General features: G+C 51.3%; 4 protein-coding genes across 4 annotated transcripts; all 4 read right to left on the reverse strand.

Moving 5' to 3' along the window:
• Positions 1-673: 673 nt before the first annotated feature.
• On the reverse strand, positions 674-3,558 carry KD926_004173 (putative translation elongation factor EF-1 subunit; the record flags this gene model as incomplete). The annotated part of the gene is made up of 5 exons (XM_053097180.1): positions 674-1,881; positions 1,932-2,114; positions 2,164-2,910; positions 3,006-3,203; positions 3,330-3,558. The coding sequence occupies 5 exons, from the start codon at positions 3,556-3,558 to the stop codon at positions 674-676; spliced, it is 2,565 nt and encodes an 854-aa protein (XP_052961316.1).
• Positions 3,559-4,175: 617 nt separating this feature from the next.
• On the reverse strand, positions 4,176-7,841 carry pan2n2 (poly(A)-specific ribonuclease; the record flags this gene model as incomplete). The annotated part of the gene is made up of 4 exons (XM_053097191.1): positions 4,176-5,100; positions 5,161-6,276; positions 6,340-7,637; positions 7,713-7,841. 4 exons carry the CDS (start codon positions 7,839-7,841, stop codon positions 4,176-4,178), a joined length of 3,468 nt encoding a protein of 1,155 aa, XP_052961317.1.
• Positions 7,842-8,658: 817 nt separating this feature from the next.
• On the reverse strand, positions 8,659-11,054 carry KD926_004175 (ESCRT-0 subunit protein HSE1; the record flags this gene model as incomplete). Its single annotated transcript, XM_053097201.1, has 9 exons — positions 8,659-9,206; positions 9,266-9,469; positions 9,533-10,162; positions 10,233-10,353; positions 10,426-10,524; positions 10,605-10,680; positions 10,756-10,790; positions 10,871-10,920; positions 11,015-11,054. The coding sequence occupies 9 exons, from the start codon at positions 11,052-11,054 to the stop codon at positions 8,659-8,661; spliced, it is 1,803 nt and encodes a 600-aa protein (XP_052961318.1).
• A 2,421-nt stretch (positions 11,055-13,475) lies between these two features.
• pakA (mitogen-activated protein kinase kinase kinase kinase STE20) lies at positions 13,476-16,216 on the reverse strand (the record flags this gene model as incomplete). Its single annotated transcript, XM_053097212.1, has 4 exons — positions 13,476-13,577; positions 13,637-13,971; positions 14,027-14,126; positions 14,204-16,216. 4 exons carry the CDS (start codon positions 16,214-16,216, stop codon positions 13,476-13,478), a joined length of 2,550 nt encoding a protein of 849 aa, XP_052961319.1.
• Between the last annotated feature and the right edge of the window lie 3,528 nt (positions 16,217-19,744).

Consider the following 19,744-nt stretch of genomic DNA (forward strand, 5'->3'; position numbering starts at 1 on the left):
CGGTGCAGCGGCCATGCTGGCCTTTTCGCCCGTGAAGGTTTACTTCTCACGCGCTGATTGGCGGAATGCCCCAGGGACCGCATGACTCAGCCAGGGATCCCCGGAAACCGCCTTCTGCTTGGGGGTTTCTGCCGGAGGAATGCGCCGGCATTCGTCCGATTGGAGCAGGCGGAGGCGGTCCATCGAACTTGCTAGAAAGGGCGGCTTATGTCAGGGCTGACTCACCCCAGGCACGGAGCCCTGACAATTGCCCGATCGGGAATGGATTCGCCCTTCAGGATACGTGGAATCTCCTGTTCGGCCTCATTCTTGAGTCAAAGGCCAGGGCGGTTTCGTTTCATGAGGCGCCACGGTACTTCTAGATTCCTCCACATGAGTCAATCCTCCAACTTCCATCTACAATTGCGAGATCTGTCCCTTCTACGCAACTGCCGTATGTCAATCTGGACAGGTGGTGATCACTGACTGCTGAAGACTGGGGACCCTGCCAAGCACCAGTATCCACCCCCTAGTCTGTTTGAATTTTGAACCCCGATTGCACATCATTCCCCGTGATGAGATATTCTTACAGTAAACAGAAGAGAAAAACGGTTCTATGCAATGGTATATTCTCACTAGTATATGTAACGTTTCTCTAAAGTCCATCATCATATGAGACGTCGTAATATCATGTTCATTCTAATAATCCTGCCGCCACGGTGTCTCCTCCAGCCCGGAGAACAATCCTCGTAGGCGCTTCTAACGGCACGGCGCGGTCCATTTCCACCTCAATGCGTGCCACCGTGCCCGGTGCGACGACCTTGGGCCTCTTCTTGACGATATCCCCCGACCCCTTATCCAAAGTGGCAATCAGCTTGCTAATCCGTCCCGGCACATGGAGGCGTCCCCGGTGAACGTCAACCATGCTAGGCATGAGGTGATCGAAAGCCAGCACCTTAGTTGTGAACGTGGTGATGTTAGAGATCGGAGCGGACGGCCGGCAGATGACGTCGCCAGAACGGAGATGAATCGGGTCGATATTGACTAGGTTCAAGACTACGTTCTGACCAGCCACGGCCCAATCGCTGGGCTCGCCGTCTACCTCCAAGCTGCGGATCGTTGCTTTCTCCCCGCTGGGCATTGTGAGGATCTGATCGCCCACCTGCAGACTGCCGGCATCCAAGCGACCCGAGATCGACAGAGGGTTCTGCACGCTGCCGCGGAAGACATCGCCTATAGTCATGCGCAAAGGCTTCTCCAGCGCATGAGAATTCGGCTCGGTTGCCTCCAGCTCCTCGACCAAAGTTCGGCCCCGGTACCATGACACGTTAGGATCCTCGCTGCGCCGGTTCACATTGTCGCCGCTGATGCCAGAGCAAGGCACAAACGAGATGCTCTTGGCTTGGAATCCGGCCGTGGTCAAGAAGGACGAAACTTGCTGCTCGATCTCTTCGAATCGGCCCTTGTCCCACTGCACGGAGTCCATCTTGTTCACTGCAATGATGATTCTTTGTACGCCCATACTGCGCACCAGCAAGGCATGTTCCTTGGTCTGCCCCTTCAGTCCGGATTCGAAGTTTCCAATGCTAGAGTCGATAACGAGGACGGCGAAATCTGCCTGATTAGCTCCAGCAATCATGTTTGGAACAAAATCTCGATGCCCAGGAGCATCAACTATCGTGAACACGGTCTTCTCGGTCTCAAATTTATTAGTGGCGATGTCGATGGTGACACCCCTCGCTCGTTCTTCGGTACCCTGATCAAGCACCCAGGCAAGAGCAAACGATCCTTTCCCAATCTTCTCGGCCTCGCGTCGATATTTGTCCAAAGTGCGTTGGTCGATAGCTTTCAAGTCGGCAAGCAGGCGTCCCATCAGGGTACTCTTTCCGGCATCCACATGACCTACTTCCTATCAGTATAAATCTCACTCACTCCGTAGCACAGACACTTACCAATGACAGCAAAGTTCATGGCCTTCTTCCGCTGGGACTTCTTGTATTCAGACAAGACATCCAAGTTCTTGCTCTTGACATTCACCTTCTCTTCAACGGTCAAATTGCCCATACCGCCAGCAAGGTCGCCCTGAGCTTTCTTGTCGCCTGCGGATTTGGAAGCAGTTTGTTTCGACTTCATGCCTACAAGTCCATTAGGGAGAGTCCTAGTTCTTTCGCCGAATAGCCAAACCTTTCGCAGAGCTCTGTGCATTTAGCACAACGTCGTCGGGGCTTGGGCCTGTGAAGTCAAAAGGTTCAGTAAGATCTTGTCCATATATCGCCATCAGATCCAAGGTATTCGAATGCAAGTGGCTGAGCTCGGTTGCGGGAGGACGTGCAGCATTCCCCACGATGGTACTGGCAAAGGTGGATGGTGGAGCACGAATGTTGACGGCTGGTTCCTCTTTCGGTTCGGTGCTGATTTGAATTTCTTGTGTTGCCCTTGCCAGGTCCGCTTCAACTGGCACACTGGGTCTTTTTGGTTCCGGTGACGGCTGTTTCGCCGGGGAAGGACTTCCAAGACGGGATTCCGCTTCAGGCGTGCCGGATGGTGGCGCACTCTCCGAAGGCCTCTGAGGCTTCCCATTCCGAGCAAGTCTTTCGCGCAATGACAGAGGGGCCCCTTTTGATTCGGTTGACGGTGTTTGAGACCGGCCACCCCCTATCGCTGGGCCCGGAGCTGGTGATGGTGCTTTGTCCGACTCCTTTTTCTTGCGCGCGGCGGCCAAAGCTGCCAGTTTCGACACTTTCCCGCCGCCAGCTTCGGGGTTCCCTCCGAGCAGTCCAAGCCTAGGATAGAGAGGTTCTATAAGGATATCGGCCTTGCGATCCGCCGGGACGTTAAGCCACGGTGTATCGCGAAAGAATTCCGCGGCCGAAAAGTGTGCGGTCTGCGGCGCCGGCTCTAGGGTAGACGGAGGCATAGGATACGCAGGCACTACGAAACCTGTTAGAACATGTTCGAGCTTTCCAGATACGGAGTCAGTTTGAATCAAAAATATCAAATCATGTAGCAAGCGAGATCATACTCACCATCACCGTAAGACAGTTTCCTTGCGGCCAGAGATATATTTCGATCGACAAGCCGAGCCCAACCACCACCACCACCAGGGTCCATGCAGTGAATCACAGGGGAGGGAGAACACAAGTGCTTACCCGTAGTTCCTTTCGCTTTGGGTGCTGCTGCAGGCGCAGACGCAGGCTTCTTCTTCACTTCCTTAGCCTTCTTGCCTAAACCAACCCGAACAATTTCGTCAGCAAAACCATTGCGATCAAAGCAAGTCGACCAAATCCACCACCGCCCAGAAATAGCTATCCCATTGCCCCCCAATCAAGTAGAGTTGTTGCAAAACTCACTTCGCAGATAATTTACCGATTTTTCAATATCATTGTAATAATGCCACAGGGACTCCTGGACCTCTTCGCGAGTCGCCGTCACGGAGGGATCCCCCGACCGCAACTGCTGAATAACCTCGGTCGTGCACTGTTCCTGGAACTCCTGCTCCTCGGGATCGGGAGAGTCGTAGCCATCATCTTCGAAGTCGTCCTCGTCGTAGCTTAATGCTTTCACGCGATGTCGCGACATGGCGGATAATTATTGCTGACCACGGGAGGCGGGGCAAGGCTGGATGGATGAGGGGCTAAAGGAAAGGGAGGTTCGAGCGAGGATGTTGGCGAATTGAAGTATTTCCCTGCGCTCTGGTGGGTAGGATTGAATGTGTGAAAATACAAAAGGGGAGAGAGAGGAAGAGAGAGGAGGGAAGAAGAGAGTGAAGTCAGGGACTGGAAGGGAAGACTGTGGTGGGAAGAGTCGAAGGGAAGGGAAACCCACCACGTCATTCCCCACTCGGTTGCTGGATGTGTCATCCATAGTTCACGAAGAACTAACTACATACAGATGTTTACTGTTTACTGCACAGCAATCATTATTATCTAGACGCATTTCTGTGAGCAGATCGTTTGAAAATGTTTAAGCTGATTTTCAATTCAAAGAACTATCTTTCTAAGTAATGAATACGCAACAAAGTCCCAACTCTAGACATCTAGGGATTATATCTATATCCCCCAAACTTCCATTCCTGCTGCGTACAAACATCCATACCATCATAAGAGGTCGTCAAAAGCAATCCAAATGCCTATAATGTTTGAAGAGGATGGGAGGGAGAGAACAATGAAGTAAACCAAACAACAAAAGAACAGCAATCATTTCAATGGACTGCCGCTGAAGAAGTCACCTGCGCCAGGACCGGTGAAGCTGCCATTGCTTGGGGTCAGGGCAATTGAGCGACGGAAGGCCTGTCTCGGGGTCGTTGGGGCGCTGACCGCACCTGCGGCATCGGGGGCGCTGGGGGTATTGCGGCCACTATTGTTTTGCATCGTCACCGCGGTTCCCGGTCGAGAGAGAACCGTGGTCGTGCCATTGCGAGGAGGGGGGCGGAATCCTAGTTTAGATCCCTCGCGGAAGATTTCCTCCAGGATTTGATTGACGATCCCTGCGTCCTCGTATTCCTGGAACTTCTTCCACAGTCGGAGGGCCATGCGTGCATCCTCAATGGAATCATGGCCACTGTTATTATCTGCCGGTTCTTCCTGGATGTATTCCTTGAACACCGCCCAGGCAAGATATCGAAGACTGAGTCGCCGATTCTTCCCGGGGTGGAAGAACAGATACTGGGTATCCACCGTCTGGTTCTTGGGAACCTGAATGTTAATCTGCCGGAAATCCGAAGCCAGACCATGTCCGACAAATACACAGCCTAGGTTGAGAAGCAACCATAGTTTCTTGTAAGCAACCTTGAGAGGAACAAGATTATGCTGGCTAGTCCTCGGGTCCAAATCACCGGGCTTGATGCCAGAATACTGAGTGACATAGTCAACAATCGGCTCCTTGATGGTGATGTAGTCGTCGATGAACGGGACTCCTTCGCGGACGCCGGAGCCTCGAAGAACAGAGACTCGCGCAAGACCGCTCTTGCTGGGCCTGACAATCTCCTGGGAACCGTCTGCTTTAACGTCGATTTCAGCCTTCTCAAGATCCACGAACTCGGTGTCGAGAGCAACAGGGGTACCGGGGGCTGGCTTCTCCGTTTCAGACAGCGTGACGTGAGATTCCACGGGGCGGCCGGCACTAATTGAGATACAACGTTAGCACCTGCGAGTCGTCTAGTTTACGAAGGGTTTGACTCACTTTAGGGACCAGTCACGGAAGAGAAGACCGGTGTCCAAGAAGTTCTTCCAATTGTCGTCGATAGCATGTCTGGCATCGCTTACCTGGTATGCCAACACACACGGTTGCTTCCATGGCTGATTAAACCGCAAGGCTTCGTCTTTATCGACCTCAGTGACCAAGAAGTCATTGAATAGGTGCCACTTGTTGATCGGTTCCTTCGTTCGAGAGGAGATGGAGACATTAATGAACGAGACCAGATGGGGTTTCTGGTGCTCGGGGATATCGATTTCCGAAACCAGGCCAACCAGCTCATACACCACGAGCCCGGGCATATTACCCTGCTTCCGCAATTTGAGATCTTCTCCTTCGAAGCAAAGGATCTGTCCTCCATCGACAACAATACCAACTTCTTCGGGTAACCACCCAGGTATACTCCATAATCGTCGGTACATCGGATTGGTGAGGGCCGCATTCAGGATCAGAACCATGGGCATGCGATGTACGGTCTTCCTGATGGCCACTTGCTGATAACGCCGACAGTAATTGCACCACCCTCTGTTTTGCGTCTCACGCTCAATACTTGCCCGTAAGATGTTTGAGAACCGAAAGGCCGGGTTCCTCCGAGCTTGTTTGGGGTCAAGGGCTGGATAAACCAGCTCATTGGCAAGGGAGTTGCCTGGTCGAACGATTTCATTCTGGCAGAAAATGCATCGGATCGACTCCGACGCAATAGTCGCTAGCCTTTGGTCGAAATCATCAGAGCTTGGAAGGATCATGCGGAAATCATGTGCGATCTGGTTCAGGAAAAATCGGTTGACCGACTGGATTGCAGATGAAAGCGACTTCGTGGTCAAATTCTCTTCAAAGAGACCCAAATTGGAGGCTTCGCGGAAGCTGCTAAAGGTTTTCAATAAATTCGTGGCCTGGCAATTCTGGCCATTGGCCTTTTCAAGCATGTCAAAAAGATAGCCCATCTCGCAAAGCAGGCAGCTCTCGATGACACAGTTGCTCGCAGCATGATTCAACGCCACGTTCCGTACCAGGGGGATGAACTTGAGGAGTTGCAGAAGGGCATTGGTGAATGAGTTCGCAATGTGCGTCTCTAAACCGGAGAAATCGGTTTGGTTGTAGAACCTAAGAAACTAAGTCAGCCTGATGTTGGAATATTGGACATGAGTTAAAATGTAGGGTACTGACCTGAAATCAAAATCGTCGACACCAAATCTGCTGTACTTGATTTCAACATTGCTGTATTTAAGGAGAGGATCATCTTCGGCCTCTCCGTTCAGCTTTGCGCCTGCGAGAGCTTCGGCCGTATCGCTAATAGAGCCCTCGGACTTAGCCCTGCTTTGCTCTCGAGCCTTCTCGCTCAAGAACTTCGGAGCAATCAGAGCGGGCTCTGTCGTAGCCAACGCTCGCGTGTTCTCCACCTGATTTCGTCTGGTTTTCTTCGGGTTCGGTGCATAATGCCCAATCTCGGCGGGGCGAAGGTAGGGGATCAACCCGGTGTCAAGGGGTGCCGGCGGACTACCGACTTCAAACACAAGATGACTTGGCCATGCTGATAGCAGGCGTTCGTGATAATATGGCATACCGACCATGTTCAATGGCGTCTCGGGTGACCAATCAAGCGGAGGAGCGCGAGGGGTGACATCGGCGAATTCGGTCTCCTTACTCATTTCATTGAAATGGATCTTGGCCGGAGATCCCCACAGGTGAATCATGCACTCCGCATCGTTGATCGCCAGAGCTTCTCCGGAAGGTGAGAGGTCGATCCCAAGCATATACGACACGTTGGCCTGGCGGAGATTGACCGCGTTGGGGTTCATCAGATCCACGACTTGAAGCTGGCCCGTTTGCGAGGCGACAAAACTAGTCGTGTGAAGCTTCGGGTGCATGCGCACATAGGCCGCCCCAGCATGAAACGGGATGGGAGGTAGCGGCGATAGGGTTTTGAGATCGTATACGTTGGCCAGAGGATCGACAATCGAGGATCCGAGATGTCTGACGGAGAAGCCACACGTAACCAGGAGATCATTCCGAGCATCCATATCATTCACGGCCGTCCCATGGGCCTTCCACGACTTCACGACACTAAAATCCGACAAGCTCAAAGCATTAACGGAGCCCGTATCGGTGGCCGCACAAAGATACCGACTCTTCTTCATCATCGTGTAATTATACTCGGTCGGCAGTTTGTCGATTATGATACCCTTGTCGATATCGATGGTGAACATTGCCCCTTGGCACCCTGCGACGATGATCCTATTCAGCTGGGCCGTGAAGCTCATGCAGCGCAGATCGACCATTTCCTCGTGGGAGACATGCCATTGCGTCAACCCACGTCGCGTTATCATGTGGACGCTTTTCGAGGACAGCGAAATCACGCCTCGATCATGGAACAGGATCTGTCGAACAGATCCTTCGGAAGCAGGGTGCGCCCGGACAGATGTATACCTCTGTAATTCAGGTCCGTAGAAGGAAGTGATCCGGCCCTATCCAAGCAAATCAAATAAAGGCGTCAGCGCAAGTCACCACATCAGCTCATCCCAGTATCGATCAACACGCACAAATTCATTCCCCACCCACAACAATTCCATTACATCATCGAAGGCTACTGTCGTCGCGACCGAGGGCAACGCATGCGCATTTGGAGGAGGCACCGGAATGCGCGACAATTCATCCCAATCGGCTTCCATGGTGCCGGTATTACATCTGGGCCTGGAGCCCAGGAACGGTATCGTATATGAAGCAAACAAGCGGAACTGCCAGGTATGTGTTGTTTTTTTCTCCTTTTTTTTTTTTTAAATACTGAATCGGCTCAGCGCATCCGGGACCAGGGCGAAATCGGGCATCGTTCGGCAAAGGACGCGACTGCGGGGGGAGCTGTTAGAAAGAGGGCACGGTTCCTCAGGGGTAGATGGGCACGGTGTGGAAAGAAGGTGGATGCAAGCAAACAGCTTGCACCCAGTGATAATAGCTAATCACCTCAGTATTCGTCACTCCTCGAGTCACACCGGCCGGGAGTGACCAACTTCTGACATCAAAAGGCGGCCGTAAAAGAGGTGCCGGACACGTCATCACGTGAGGGGGCTGGAGCGGGGGTGGGCAGCGGCGTGGGGCCTGAGGCCACCGCTTTTACTTCGGGTTTGACTAGACTAGGTAGGCTTACGGAGATGTTCGTTTTTGATGGCAATTAATTGAATTGACAGACACATTAATCGTTAATTGACACGCAAAAAAGATGTGTGATGTAACATGAAGCTTCAAGAATGCCCATACGTATACATTTTGCGGGAAATTGAATTTGTTCCGTCGCAACTAGAGCAGAATCAGAAGTATAAGACTACCTGAAGCTGCCCCAGGGGGATCTGACGGTGGACACAGATATGTTCTAAGCAGCCCTCCCTTCGCTTGCTCTTTGTTTCACGATTGAGCAGACCATGGGGTAGGCGGTTCAATTGAGCCAAACCAGGATGCGGTTAACCCTCATAACTCATAATGGGCATGATGAACCTATCGATAGAACGATGCGGGGTTGGAGTTAGAGGCACCTCCAGGGGGGTTATACGCCTGGTAGCCTCCACCACCAGGGTTAAGGGGGTAAGGCACAGCGCCGGCTGCGCCCGGGACAGGAGGCTGGTGCATCGGCGCTGGTTGATGGGACGCGGGGGTAGGAGGGTATGGGGCCGTTTGCCCGGTGGGAGGTACGTTAGCTGCATCATCAGAGGGATATGCTGGGTTAGAGTACTCCTGCTGGGGATAATGTTGCATAGCGCCTGGGATTTGAGCGCTGAGGTAGGGAGGTCGGCCTGCCGAAGGGTGGTCGACAGGCGAATCATAAACGGACGTTCCTAGTTCCTGAGGGTGTTCATACGTCGACTCCGGTCGGTGGTGCACTGGCTGGTAGGAGTCGGGAGCAGGCTGCGAAGGTTGCTGTTGGTATGGTGCGCCTGCAGGAGGAGTTTGGGTGCGCGGGTCCGGAGACTGAGTAGGAGCAGGATACCCAGGCGCCTGATCACCTCCATAGTAAGGATTTGTATTAGACTGGACAGGCTGGCTCTCTTTATTTTAACAGATGTCAGAAATATGCACATATTTGAAGATTTTCATTGAGACTAACCTTGGGGGCGTGGGCTGAAGTACCGCTGGGGGTCAGCCTGTGCGCCAGGGTAACCCAGGGACGACGCAGGTCCAGGATATCCATACTGAGGTTGGCCTGGTCTGCCATATTGCGGTTGAGCGGGGTGCGACATGGACGCCTCCAGAAGAGTCTCGTAATCCCGTCGAGCTTTGATGAATTTCTCGTTGAGTTGCGTGAACTCATCTAAGTAGTAGTGAGCGGAGAGCACAACACGCGGTGGGTTTTCTTTTCATGACTATAACATACCTTTCTTCTGCGAGTATTTCCCAATGAGCTCGATCAACTTGGGTCGAATGGCCAGCGTTGAGTGATATAGGTTCGTGATCTCCTCGTTTTCTTGCACATTCGGCTCAGAGCCACGCGTGCTAAGCAGGGTCAAGAGCTTTTCCACATTTTTGATCTGTCCGAAAACTTCGGTTTCCGTCTGCGCATCCCGCTGCAGCTCTTCGACCGTAGGATCAGGAAGCTTCTCAACGTAGTTGAGAGGAAAGATTCCGGTCTGCCCTCTCAACGAACCCTTCCACCAATCCTTATACACCGACTCGAGCACAGCGATGACATCACCCTTGCGAAACTGCAATTCACCCGGCTCCGACGGCTGGAAGTCGAAAAGCGCTCTGACACGCGAGACGGTGGCCGCTGAAGTACCCGAGGGCACGGCTTGAGAAGCGGCTTCCTGGACTTGGTTGACCGCGGAAGAGCTGGCTTCGGGTTGATTCTCGAAAACGGCGGCGGCGGAGGTGGAGGCGGCGCCCGGTGTAGGTTTCTCCCTTATCGAAAGCGCCAAGGCCATCTGAAGTTCTTCCTCCTCCTTCTGACGATCCACGTCTGTGATCTCCGTTTTCACGGGTTTCGACGGAGGTTGCAGGTTGGGGTCTAGAGCGAACAGCATATACTAGTTAGCATACCGCATTTCGCATCCCCAAATCAAAGATATGTTTCTTACTCTGGGTCTTCAAAGTCATGTAGGCTTGTTCCATGATCCCGAAGTCCGGGTTGCTGGCGAACATTGCCGTCCACTCATGCATGCGCTCCAAGATCTTCGACTTGACTTGCTGGTGGGTGTTCTAAAAATAAAAAAAAAGCAAATCACTGTTCAGTACTCTCTTCGCGACAGGACAGCAACAGTTTAATCTTACTCTATCACTCGCCAGTCGTAACAATGCATCCGTGAAACTCCTTGACGCTAGTTCGCGATGGATTTTGGGACCGCAGTTTTGCGCCAGGGCATTTCCGAGCTATGTAAACGATCAGCAATTCGGGGTTATTCGAATAGCGGCTTCCAAGATGCCAACAGGGGCAGAGCGGCGCAACGAACCTCCAAAGTGTATAATTGCACATTGGCATTGCGGTGTGCAAGCCGCTTGATCAAGGCAGCGACAGCATCCTTTGCACTAAAAGCCGGGCGCATGTCAGCATCACCGTGACCGAGCAGGATTGTCCAAACATGGAACCCAAGGAAAACCTACCCTGATTCCTCCGCAGCTACTTTGTCGCAGACATCCTATCAATCCAAACGCAGTCAGAATTAACCCAATATTTACTCCCAACGGCAACACGGTGTCCCCAGTGAGGTTCTCGTACAAGTATATATTCCCAGTTCTCGGAAGTGAGATTCTCATCGGTCGCCTTGGCTAGATAGGGGCAAAAGTCGCATGTCAGCAATGAACTTAAAGAGAACAATAGACAACGTCGCGGGACGATGCTGAGAGGTCAGGGGGATCTTACCGACAGCGTCATCAAAGGCGTTCTGCTGTTGCCGAAACATCACGAATGTTTTGCCTCGAACTGGCCCAACTCAGATGCTACTCTTAACGTTCCAGATATGTTGGTTCCGCCGATTTGAAATATCTCTCCGGGATATAATCGATACGCCGCGAGATCCAAAACCGAAGACAGTGGTCCGACGTGGCTAACTTTCTCGTCCAAGAATGCGCAGATCAAGGCAGAACACCGGAGGGTGCGGGGGAGCGGTCAACGGTCGCCAGATGTCCAACCCGGCCGGGGAGTTGGGTACGGTGGAAGAGGTGGGTGTAGGTAGTTCCTTTGGATTGAAGAGTATTTAGGAAAGGAAGTCCGGCGCAGTAAAAGAGCAGGAAGAAAGAGAGGGTTTCAGCAGAGAGAAAAAAGCTTGGGCATTGAGTGGAAGGCTGCAACCTGATGCGAGTGACGATGGTTCGCGCAGGCGGAGAACCGCCTCTGACGGGCCGCGCGCTACGCCTGAATAAGCGAGCTCTGCTGTAGGCGATGACGACGTTTCTCTACGGATATTTGTCTACTACGGCACCTTACGGAGTACTGAGTATGAAGATACTCGAATATTGACCTCCTGTTTCCCATATGTACCACTGTCTATGAATATTCTCCTTACGGACATCAGCTCGGGCACCATCCACCTAACTGGCCCCTAACTAAATGCCCTAAATATACGAGCTCAGTCTCCCAGCCCCCAGGCCACGAACCCGCCACTTTGCGGTCAGTGATATTGACTCACTGCCTGGTTCATGTACCCACCGTCGATCTTAGTCTGTATGTTCCAGGAATAGATATCTCTCTTTCGTAAAATTTCCCCCAACGAGAAAAGGGTCGCGCCAGGAACCTCACATCTATGATATATGGGCAGGCTAGTATAGCTCTTTCTAACCAGAAGCCTTGGAGCTTGCCCTTTCGGACGGCAGGTCTCGTTACTATTTATCGTCCCATGTGAACTGATGATAGTTTCTACCTGTAAATATCTTCCAAGATCAATCATCCTTAAACCAGACCGCTCTTCATCTGTAACGGGTTAGAAATAAACGACCATAAATCATCTACAATATTAAATGCAGACAATAGTCCCCAAACTATCACGATATATCTCTATACCAAAGAAAAAAATCAGAGGTTCAAGAGTATTAATAGGAACACACACACACACACACACACATAGACAGAAAGACAGAAAGACAGAAAGACAAATATATAAGCATCTAGATAAATCAACGGCGCACAATCAATCAATCAACCCAACCCCAAACCCTCGCAGCCAAACTCAACACCATGCACAGCCTCACCCTCTTCTGGAGCCAGCAAATATCTACTGTTAAACCGTACGACTCCAAGGACAAGGGAACGGTAACTACAACCGGAACCATCAAGCCAAGCCAAGTCGAGCCAAGACACCGCTCTGGTATGTTCATACAGAACATACGTAGGTGTTCGGAGTAGGTCAGGCAGACAGACAGACAGGTAGGCACGCCATCGGTGACACATGACGAATGGGACGGGTTGGTGGTCTGTACGACCTTGACGTGCTTATTCGGGTTGCACGAGCATGGGGGGTTTGATTAGGTCGGGAGGGTTAGGGGCTTGTAGGCTAGGTAGGTGGTTAGAGAGGGGTTTTGCGTCATCAGAACTGAAAAGACCAGGACAGAAAAAAACGGAAACAAGGAGACCGTTGGGGAAATGATATCAACGTTCAAGAAACAAGTAGCTAAAGTAGGAAGATATGAACGCCTTGTATTATGTTTTTGGGTCCCATAAGTAGAAGATAGATAGGTCGTTAGTCGTTATAATGATGAGGATGAGGATGAGGATTAGGATGAGGATGAGGATAATAAAAAGAAAAACGCCAGAAGTCAACTACAACCGAAGAGTAATAGCAGATAAGAATGCTTGCCCCAATAGAAATAAATCATTCACGGCCGCTCTTGCTCAGTCATGATATTGGATAGTGAAGCCCGTCCGGCGACATGGCGATAATAGCAGAAGCAGCAAAACATATGTAACTCCAGATAGGATTTACAGTCACCTCCTAGTAATCTTATAAAAAGATAAGATGGTGGAAAAACAAAGACAACACAAACACGCCAAAGGAGTGAGGAGAAGTGCTAACAATCATCAAAGATAGGAGGATATATGAATCATCGAATGAGAGTGCAGAAATGCTCATGCCACCAGAGACGGGCGGCGAGGAATCAAGAATAGGGGAAGTAATCATCAAATCATCGCCATCTATAACATTTAAGATCCGGGGAAAAGAAGCCCAGAAAGAATAAAAATAGCACCAGGAAAAACGCAAGTCTTTCCTATTATGCAATGCCAGCAGATCATAGTCCGGCGAAATATGAAACATGAGAGGTAATGGGTATCTGGAGGAGAGACAAGAGGACATCAACGTATGTAGAGACAGCTAAATGCGAGGCATTTATTAGCCCCCCTTTTGAGCCTTTTCAGCGGCCCGGCTAGCGCGCGCGGCCTTGACCAGGGGAGACAAATGATTGAGCGGTGCGCAGAAGGACATGAATGGATGCTGTGTCACAAGTTAGCGAGCTACTCAGACCGGAAAATCAAGACAAGTTGAAAACATACCTTCAGCAAATCATGTGCCGATGCTCGCTTTTCCGGGTCTACTTTCAGCGCAAGGGAGAGGAAATCCCGGAAGACGGGCGACAAGTTGTGGTCGTCTTTGATCTTGGGTGTACCGTTCGTGGCAATCAGGTAGAGCGCCCGCAGGGGGGATTCCGTGAGATAAGGAGGTTCGCCTTCGATCATCTCGATTGCCATGATACCCAAACTCCAAATGTCGACTTTTCGGCCGTATTCCTTTCTGGTGACGACTTCAGGGGCCATCCAATAGGGTGTGCCGACCATTGTGTTGCGCTTGTTGTGGGAGTCGTTGATTTGGGCACAGAAACCAAAGTCGGCTGTAGTTGTCTGTTAGAATTGATCTAAACACCTAAATGCTGACTTGTAACTTACTTAATTTGATATTGCCATCCATTGAAAGAAGAATGTTATCAGACTTGATATCACGATGAATGACACCTTTCGAGTGCAGGTGCTGCAACCCATTAAGCGTCTAGAAACAATTGTTAGCAACTCGATTGTCAGGTAATGAGGGAGAGCGAAGGAACTCCGCCAAAAAGAAAAACCCACCTCTCTGCACACAGCCGCGATCTGGGCTTCACTCATGATGTTGAAAGTGACGACATCAGTCAAACTTCCGCCTTCCATGTACTCCATCACCACCCACAGGTCCAGACCGTGGAGGTAACTGTCCAGGAAATTCACGATATTCCTGTGCTTGCTGTCTTTCATCACGAGGATCTCATTGATGATCAGATCCTTCTTCGGCTGCAAGTCGAGATTCATTTGTTTGATAGCAACACAGTTGTTGGTGCCGTTCTGATAGGCAGTATAGACACCGCCCGATGCACCCTGACCAATTTTGTTGAGAGTGTGATACATCTTGCTCGGATCTCCGGGGGTACAGATCGCGACCAGTCGAGACCGAATATCCATAGCAGTGCTCTGACGGGGCCGCTGCCGGGGTCGAGCTGCGGGAGGGGCACGGGAAGGGTCATCCACGGGAGTGACATGTTGCGGAGGCGGGGGCTGCGCGGTTTGTTTCTGTTCCGGTCGGGGTTGCTGTTGCTGCTGCTGCTGCTGCTGCTGCTGTTGTTGTTGCTGCTGCTGACGTTGGCTGCGGCTGCGTTCAAGCTGTTTGCTGGCGATTGCTTGTTGGGCTGCGGCAAGGGCATGCTCCTGCTGCTGTTGGTACTGCACCGGCGTGGCCACGACCGCCGGAGGCGCCCATGCCGCCTGCGACCCGTTGGTTTTCGAGTTGGATCGGCTGGGTTGAGACTCGGACGGCAACGGCTCGGTCTCCGGAATAGGTGGCGTACCGAACTGGTTGGCAAAAGGATCCTGAACCGGCCGGTTCGAGGCACCACCGTACGGACTGGTAGCCACCGGAGGTGCCGGTCGGGCAGGAGTCATATTGGCGGGCGCCGGAGGCTTTGGCGGGGCCCGATTAGGGATGAGGCCACCGCCACCCATTGGCGGGGACATGGCTTGGCCAACCGAAGCACCACGGGGAATGGGAGGCGGTGCCCGTGGATTTTCAAAACTCCCTTCATGGTTTTGAGGGAATCGAGGACTCGTCGGAGATGAGGTTCGCTGAGCACCAGATCCTTGCGGCGTAGACCCGCCGGAGCCGGGTTGAGACGTCGCCGTTGTAATCAACTGTGGTTGCGGATATGCGTGGTCGAACTTGTGCCACACCTCGTCGTCACCACGAGCATTCTTTTCGTAGAACCGCATGATATCCACCATGGTCTGCGGGTGTTCCTCCTGTTCCTTCTTCGAGATACCGCTCTCCTGCAGCAACCGCTGCCATTCTCGGGGCAAACCCGTGAACTGACCCGTCTGGTTGTCATAACCGACGTGGGTAACATGGACGGGATTCTCGGGGGCGGAGATTTTGATGCCACGCGGAGAGCCTAGCATGCTGTTGACGAAGTGGGAGAAGCTGCTCTTCTTGCTTCTCCCGGTCCCTAGCGGCCGGGGAGCGCCCCCTTCGTCGGAATACCGTTTCGTATTCGCGGGGCGATCATTGTCCGTCCGATTCACGAGATTATCCATCCGGTTGTGTAGAGTGGTGAAACTGGCTGACTGTCTGAGACCACGAGGGTCCGGGGTGGTTTGAGATCGTAGGGTCGGAGGTTTCTCGGAGAGGGTTCCAACGGGTTCGGCACTGTTCTCGTCGAGAGCACTGAGCATGCCCCGGGTATCAAACGGGGCGCCAATCAATTCATCTGAGCTTTGTTCGGTCAGAGAAAATCGTCCCGAGTGGGGTGGACGGGCTTTGCCGGAGTAAAAGTTGGCAGATGGCTGGGCAGTATCGTTGCCAGCAATGACCGGTGACGGGCCCCCGCTATTATTTTGGTCGACAGAGGACGAAGAGGAGCCGTATGCGTTGGATCGTGTGCGCGAGTGCTCTCGACTGCCGGCGGCAGACGAACGTGGATAGACTGGGGCGGAGGGATGGCGTTTGAGAGAGGTGTTACTTTGTTGGCTCTTGAGGATTCGAGAACTAAAGCTAGGAGGATCTTTGTGAAGCTTGCTTGACTGCCGCCGAAATTTTAAAGAGAAACTATCGTGATTCATGGCGTACGGATTTTAGGGGAGGGGAATTTAACAGGTCAAGCGACTGGGGGGGTGGTGGAGGGAGGGCAGTCGGTCGTAACAAAGTGACAGGGTTCCAAGTCGACTAGGCACAATGGCTTGATTGGAGGGGAGAGGGGGGAAAGCCACCGGGTGAGGCGGTGCTTTCTCGCTGTCCCTTCCGTCACTTTCTTTCTCTCTTTTCTTTTCTTTCTTTCTTTCTTTTTTTTTTTTTGGAAATATATTTTCCAGTGTTGGTTTGGTTTCTTGTGTTGTTGTTGTGCAGCGAAGTATGGTGGGACCGGGCGTCTGGAGGGGGGAGAGAGGGTGGGTGTGAAACTGTACAGGTAGTATGTATGGATGATTGGGAGGGGAGGCGATGGGTAAAAACGAATGATGGATGTTGACCCAACGAGGATGACTGTCGTTGGATGAGACGGAGTAACGGGGATGCAAGAAGATCCAGTTAGGTCGACGCAAGGGAGGACGCGCGCAAAAGGGTGAAAAAGAAAATGAAAAAGAGAAGCTGCCGCGGGTTACCGTCAACCACCAAAATCCAGTGGTTGGCACGTGGAGAGCCGCTGAGTGTCCAACTTTAGGCGGTGACGGGGCAGGAGAAGAGAGGATGAGGGGGGGAAATTAGAATGGAAAAAAAATCAGAAAAAATGGATGGAGAAATAATGAATCAACTGCAGATAACCGACAGCTCAGCACACAGATCTGCAATCCACAGACAGACAGTTGCGAATGAAAGAGAAGGGAATTCGAGAGGAGAAAGGAAGACGAGAAGGCGAGAGAGCAGATGAAAAAGCAATTATTCCTTCTAGTCGATGATCCCAGGGGAGAGAGGTGATTATTATTATTGTTATTATTATTATTATTATTAAATAATTAAAAAAAAAAAAAAGGGAAACGGAAAGGGCAAAAAAAAAAAAAAAAAAAAAAAAGAAAAGACAGACTGGGAGGGTCGGAGGGATCCAGTTGATTTAGATAGATTGGAGGCTGGACCAGCGACGGGGACAAGCGAGTGCCAAACGGCCCGTCCAGAGAATGATCGAAGAATGGATTTGATTGACTTGACTTGAGGTGAGGTGAGTCGAGCTCAATGGAATTAGCATTTCATTTTTATTCGATTTGATTAATATTCGGGTGATGGGGGGACTGCAATCTCTTTTTCCTGTCGAGGAGGGGGGAGAGAGAAAGAGACTCTAAGAGAGCAAACGGCCAGCCACTTGGCCTGCCTGTGACGTACTGGCGGGTTGACAATAGGGCGGTCAATAATATGAGGGACGAGGATGCTGTCCATTAGGTGCTGCTAATATTCTAATTACTTGTCAAGTTGTCCTTCAATTGAAGGAGAAATTCTCTGGAATTATCCGTATGAATCTCTTGAACACATCTTCGTTGTGTTTCTGGTCTACTCCCCCCCCCTATTTCTCTGCCATCGGTTAGAGGCTGGTTAGCGGTTACTGAAATATCAGGGATCATTTAACCTTTCAACAACACAACGAAGTCAACGGAGAAGGCTCAAACATGGGACAGCGAAAAAAAAAAAGAAAACAAATAAAACAAATAAAAAAGTACCGTTTATCCTGTACGTTACGGGTATATCCTCCGTACTGCTGCAAATGCAATACGGCAGACTCGTAAAAGAACTAATTCTAAATCACTTTAGTTAATTATTCCAGGACAGGTTTACATCACCTGTCTCAGATGCGACCGCTCAGAAGGGCAGGAGAAAAATTCTAGACACATCTTGACCCCAGTCGATGTGATCCGATCGGATAAGACTTCCCCTCCTTCCTCCGTTCCAATAATTTGGTTTGGGCATGTTTTATGCCTTGTGTTTGGGACTGGTCGCTGATCGAACAGCTCTCCTACCTACTCCAGGTAGCTCGAGGTAGCTCTGAGTCTGTAAGTGTCCTGGGAACCACCGACCACCGAACTATCTAAGGTACTCCGTAAGTATCTGTGCGTGATTTCGGAAAAAGGACCGCTGGGCAAGACCTCCAGACGGGGCTTGAATGACCGACCCGACGACGTTGCCAGTCTCGGCTGGAATCTTAAGATTAATCCTTTCTTCTCCCATCTCCTGGATTCGAATGTGAATTATCTGTCCATCGTTCTCTCGCCCCCAAGAAGAACGTTCCATTCTGACATAATTACTTTATTTGGGTACTCCGTACTTAATCACAACCTCATCTGACAGGATTGTGAACCACATCACTAAATCAAAGAAAGAAAAGAAATCACTTCGTCAAGACGAGTGAAAAAAGAAAGAAAAAAAAATTTGACACCCCGATGACGATCAGACCTCTCGTCCAGAAGATCAGAGCTCAAGCCTGCCGAATCAAAAGCGCGCGAAACAATGCTCCGTCCAGCCTCTTATCACTCCCATTCTGCAGGTACCGTCTTATCCTCACGGCTGTGATCAAACCGGATGTGTAGAATTCCAGTCCGGGGCCCCCTGCTCCTGCAGACACATATACGATGCAGCCCGACCAAGTCACACATGTGTCTAGTAATCTTCCCATCCCTTACCGGTGCAATAAATCGCCTGGGTTCTGGAACGGCTTCTTCTCCGTTCCGCTGCTCTCTCTGCGTCTCTTGGCCCGGTCGGACCTGTGGAATATCATAAGTGACTGGTCCTCACTAGTAGCCATGATGATGACGATGGACGATAGCCATCACCATACGGACAATTGACAATAGTTAGTGGCAATGTGCCAGCCTGCAAACCTCCATCGGAGAGTCCAGACTCCGGAGAACCTCGAATCGCAGAGGAGACGGGATATATCAGCCTACGACGACGCTAGCGTTTGTCCGGAGCGCGACGGGACCAACTGTCGGAGCCGTCCAGGACACTAGGGCATCCTTCGTCTGAGTTAACTCTTAAATCGTTGACACGAAGGCGTCGTTGCCGGCTCCCCGGATTCTTTCGTTCGGGATAATTTCCTCCCATAGTTCATCCGCTTGGGGACGGTGTACGGTGTACTTGGTGGGCCAATTCCTTATCGAAACCAAGCCATTTTTTTTTATTAATGAAGGTAAGATGCAACCCAACCGAACCACGTCGGTCAGGTTGTGTCAAATCCCCATCGATCCAACTTATGACAGCCAAGGGAAAGGATTCCGATCGCAGTCACGGATCCGCATCTATCACGTGAGCACGGCCGCCAGACAAAAAAAATCAAGTAAAAAAAAGGAAAATCCGGTTCTCGCCCGGGAAGATACGCGATCAGCGGTCCGGATGATGTCAAATGGGCTCCGGAATACGGTGTATGGATCCAAAACCGAGGAGATACACCAAAGACCAAGAAGTGACCTGCCGGAATCTATTATTTAGGAGAATAGCATCGAGATGAAATTGCCATCTCTGACCTCTCAAAGCCTCTCGGTCTCCGTTCACCAATTAATGGGCACCGGTCAGTAATCAAATCTATAATATCTTCAGGGGCTGATCGTCATAACAGTGGGCGATATTATTGAATATATGCCCACTCCGAGGGCTTGGTCCGAAACAATAGAGAG

Source organism: Aspergillus affinis, assembly GCF_023601865.1.
Source record: "Aspergillus affinis strain CMG 70 chromosome Unknown NODE_1_length_919884_cov_86_970707, whole genome shotgun sequence".
Classification (NCBI taxonomy): Eukaryota; Fungi; Ascomycota; class Eurotiomycetes; order Eurotiales; family Aspergillaceae; genus Aspergillus; species Aspergillus affinis.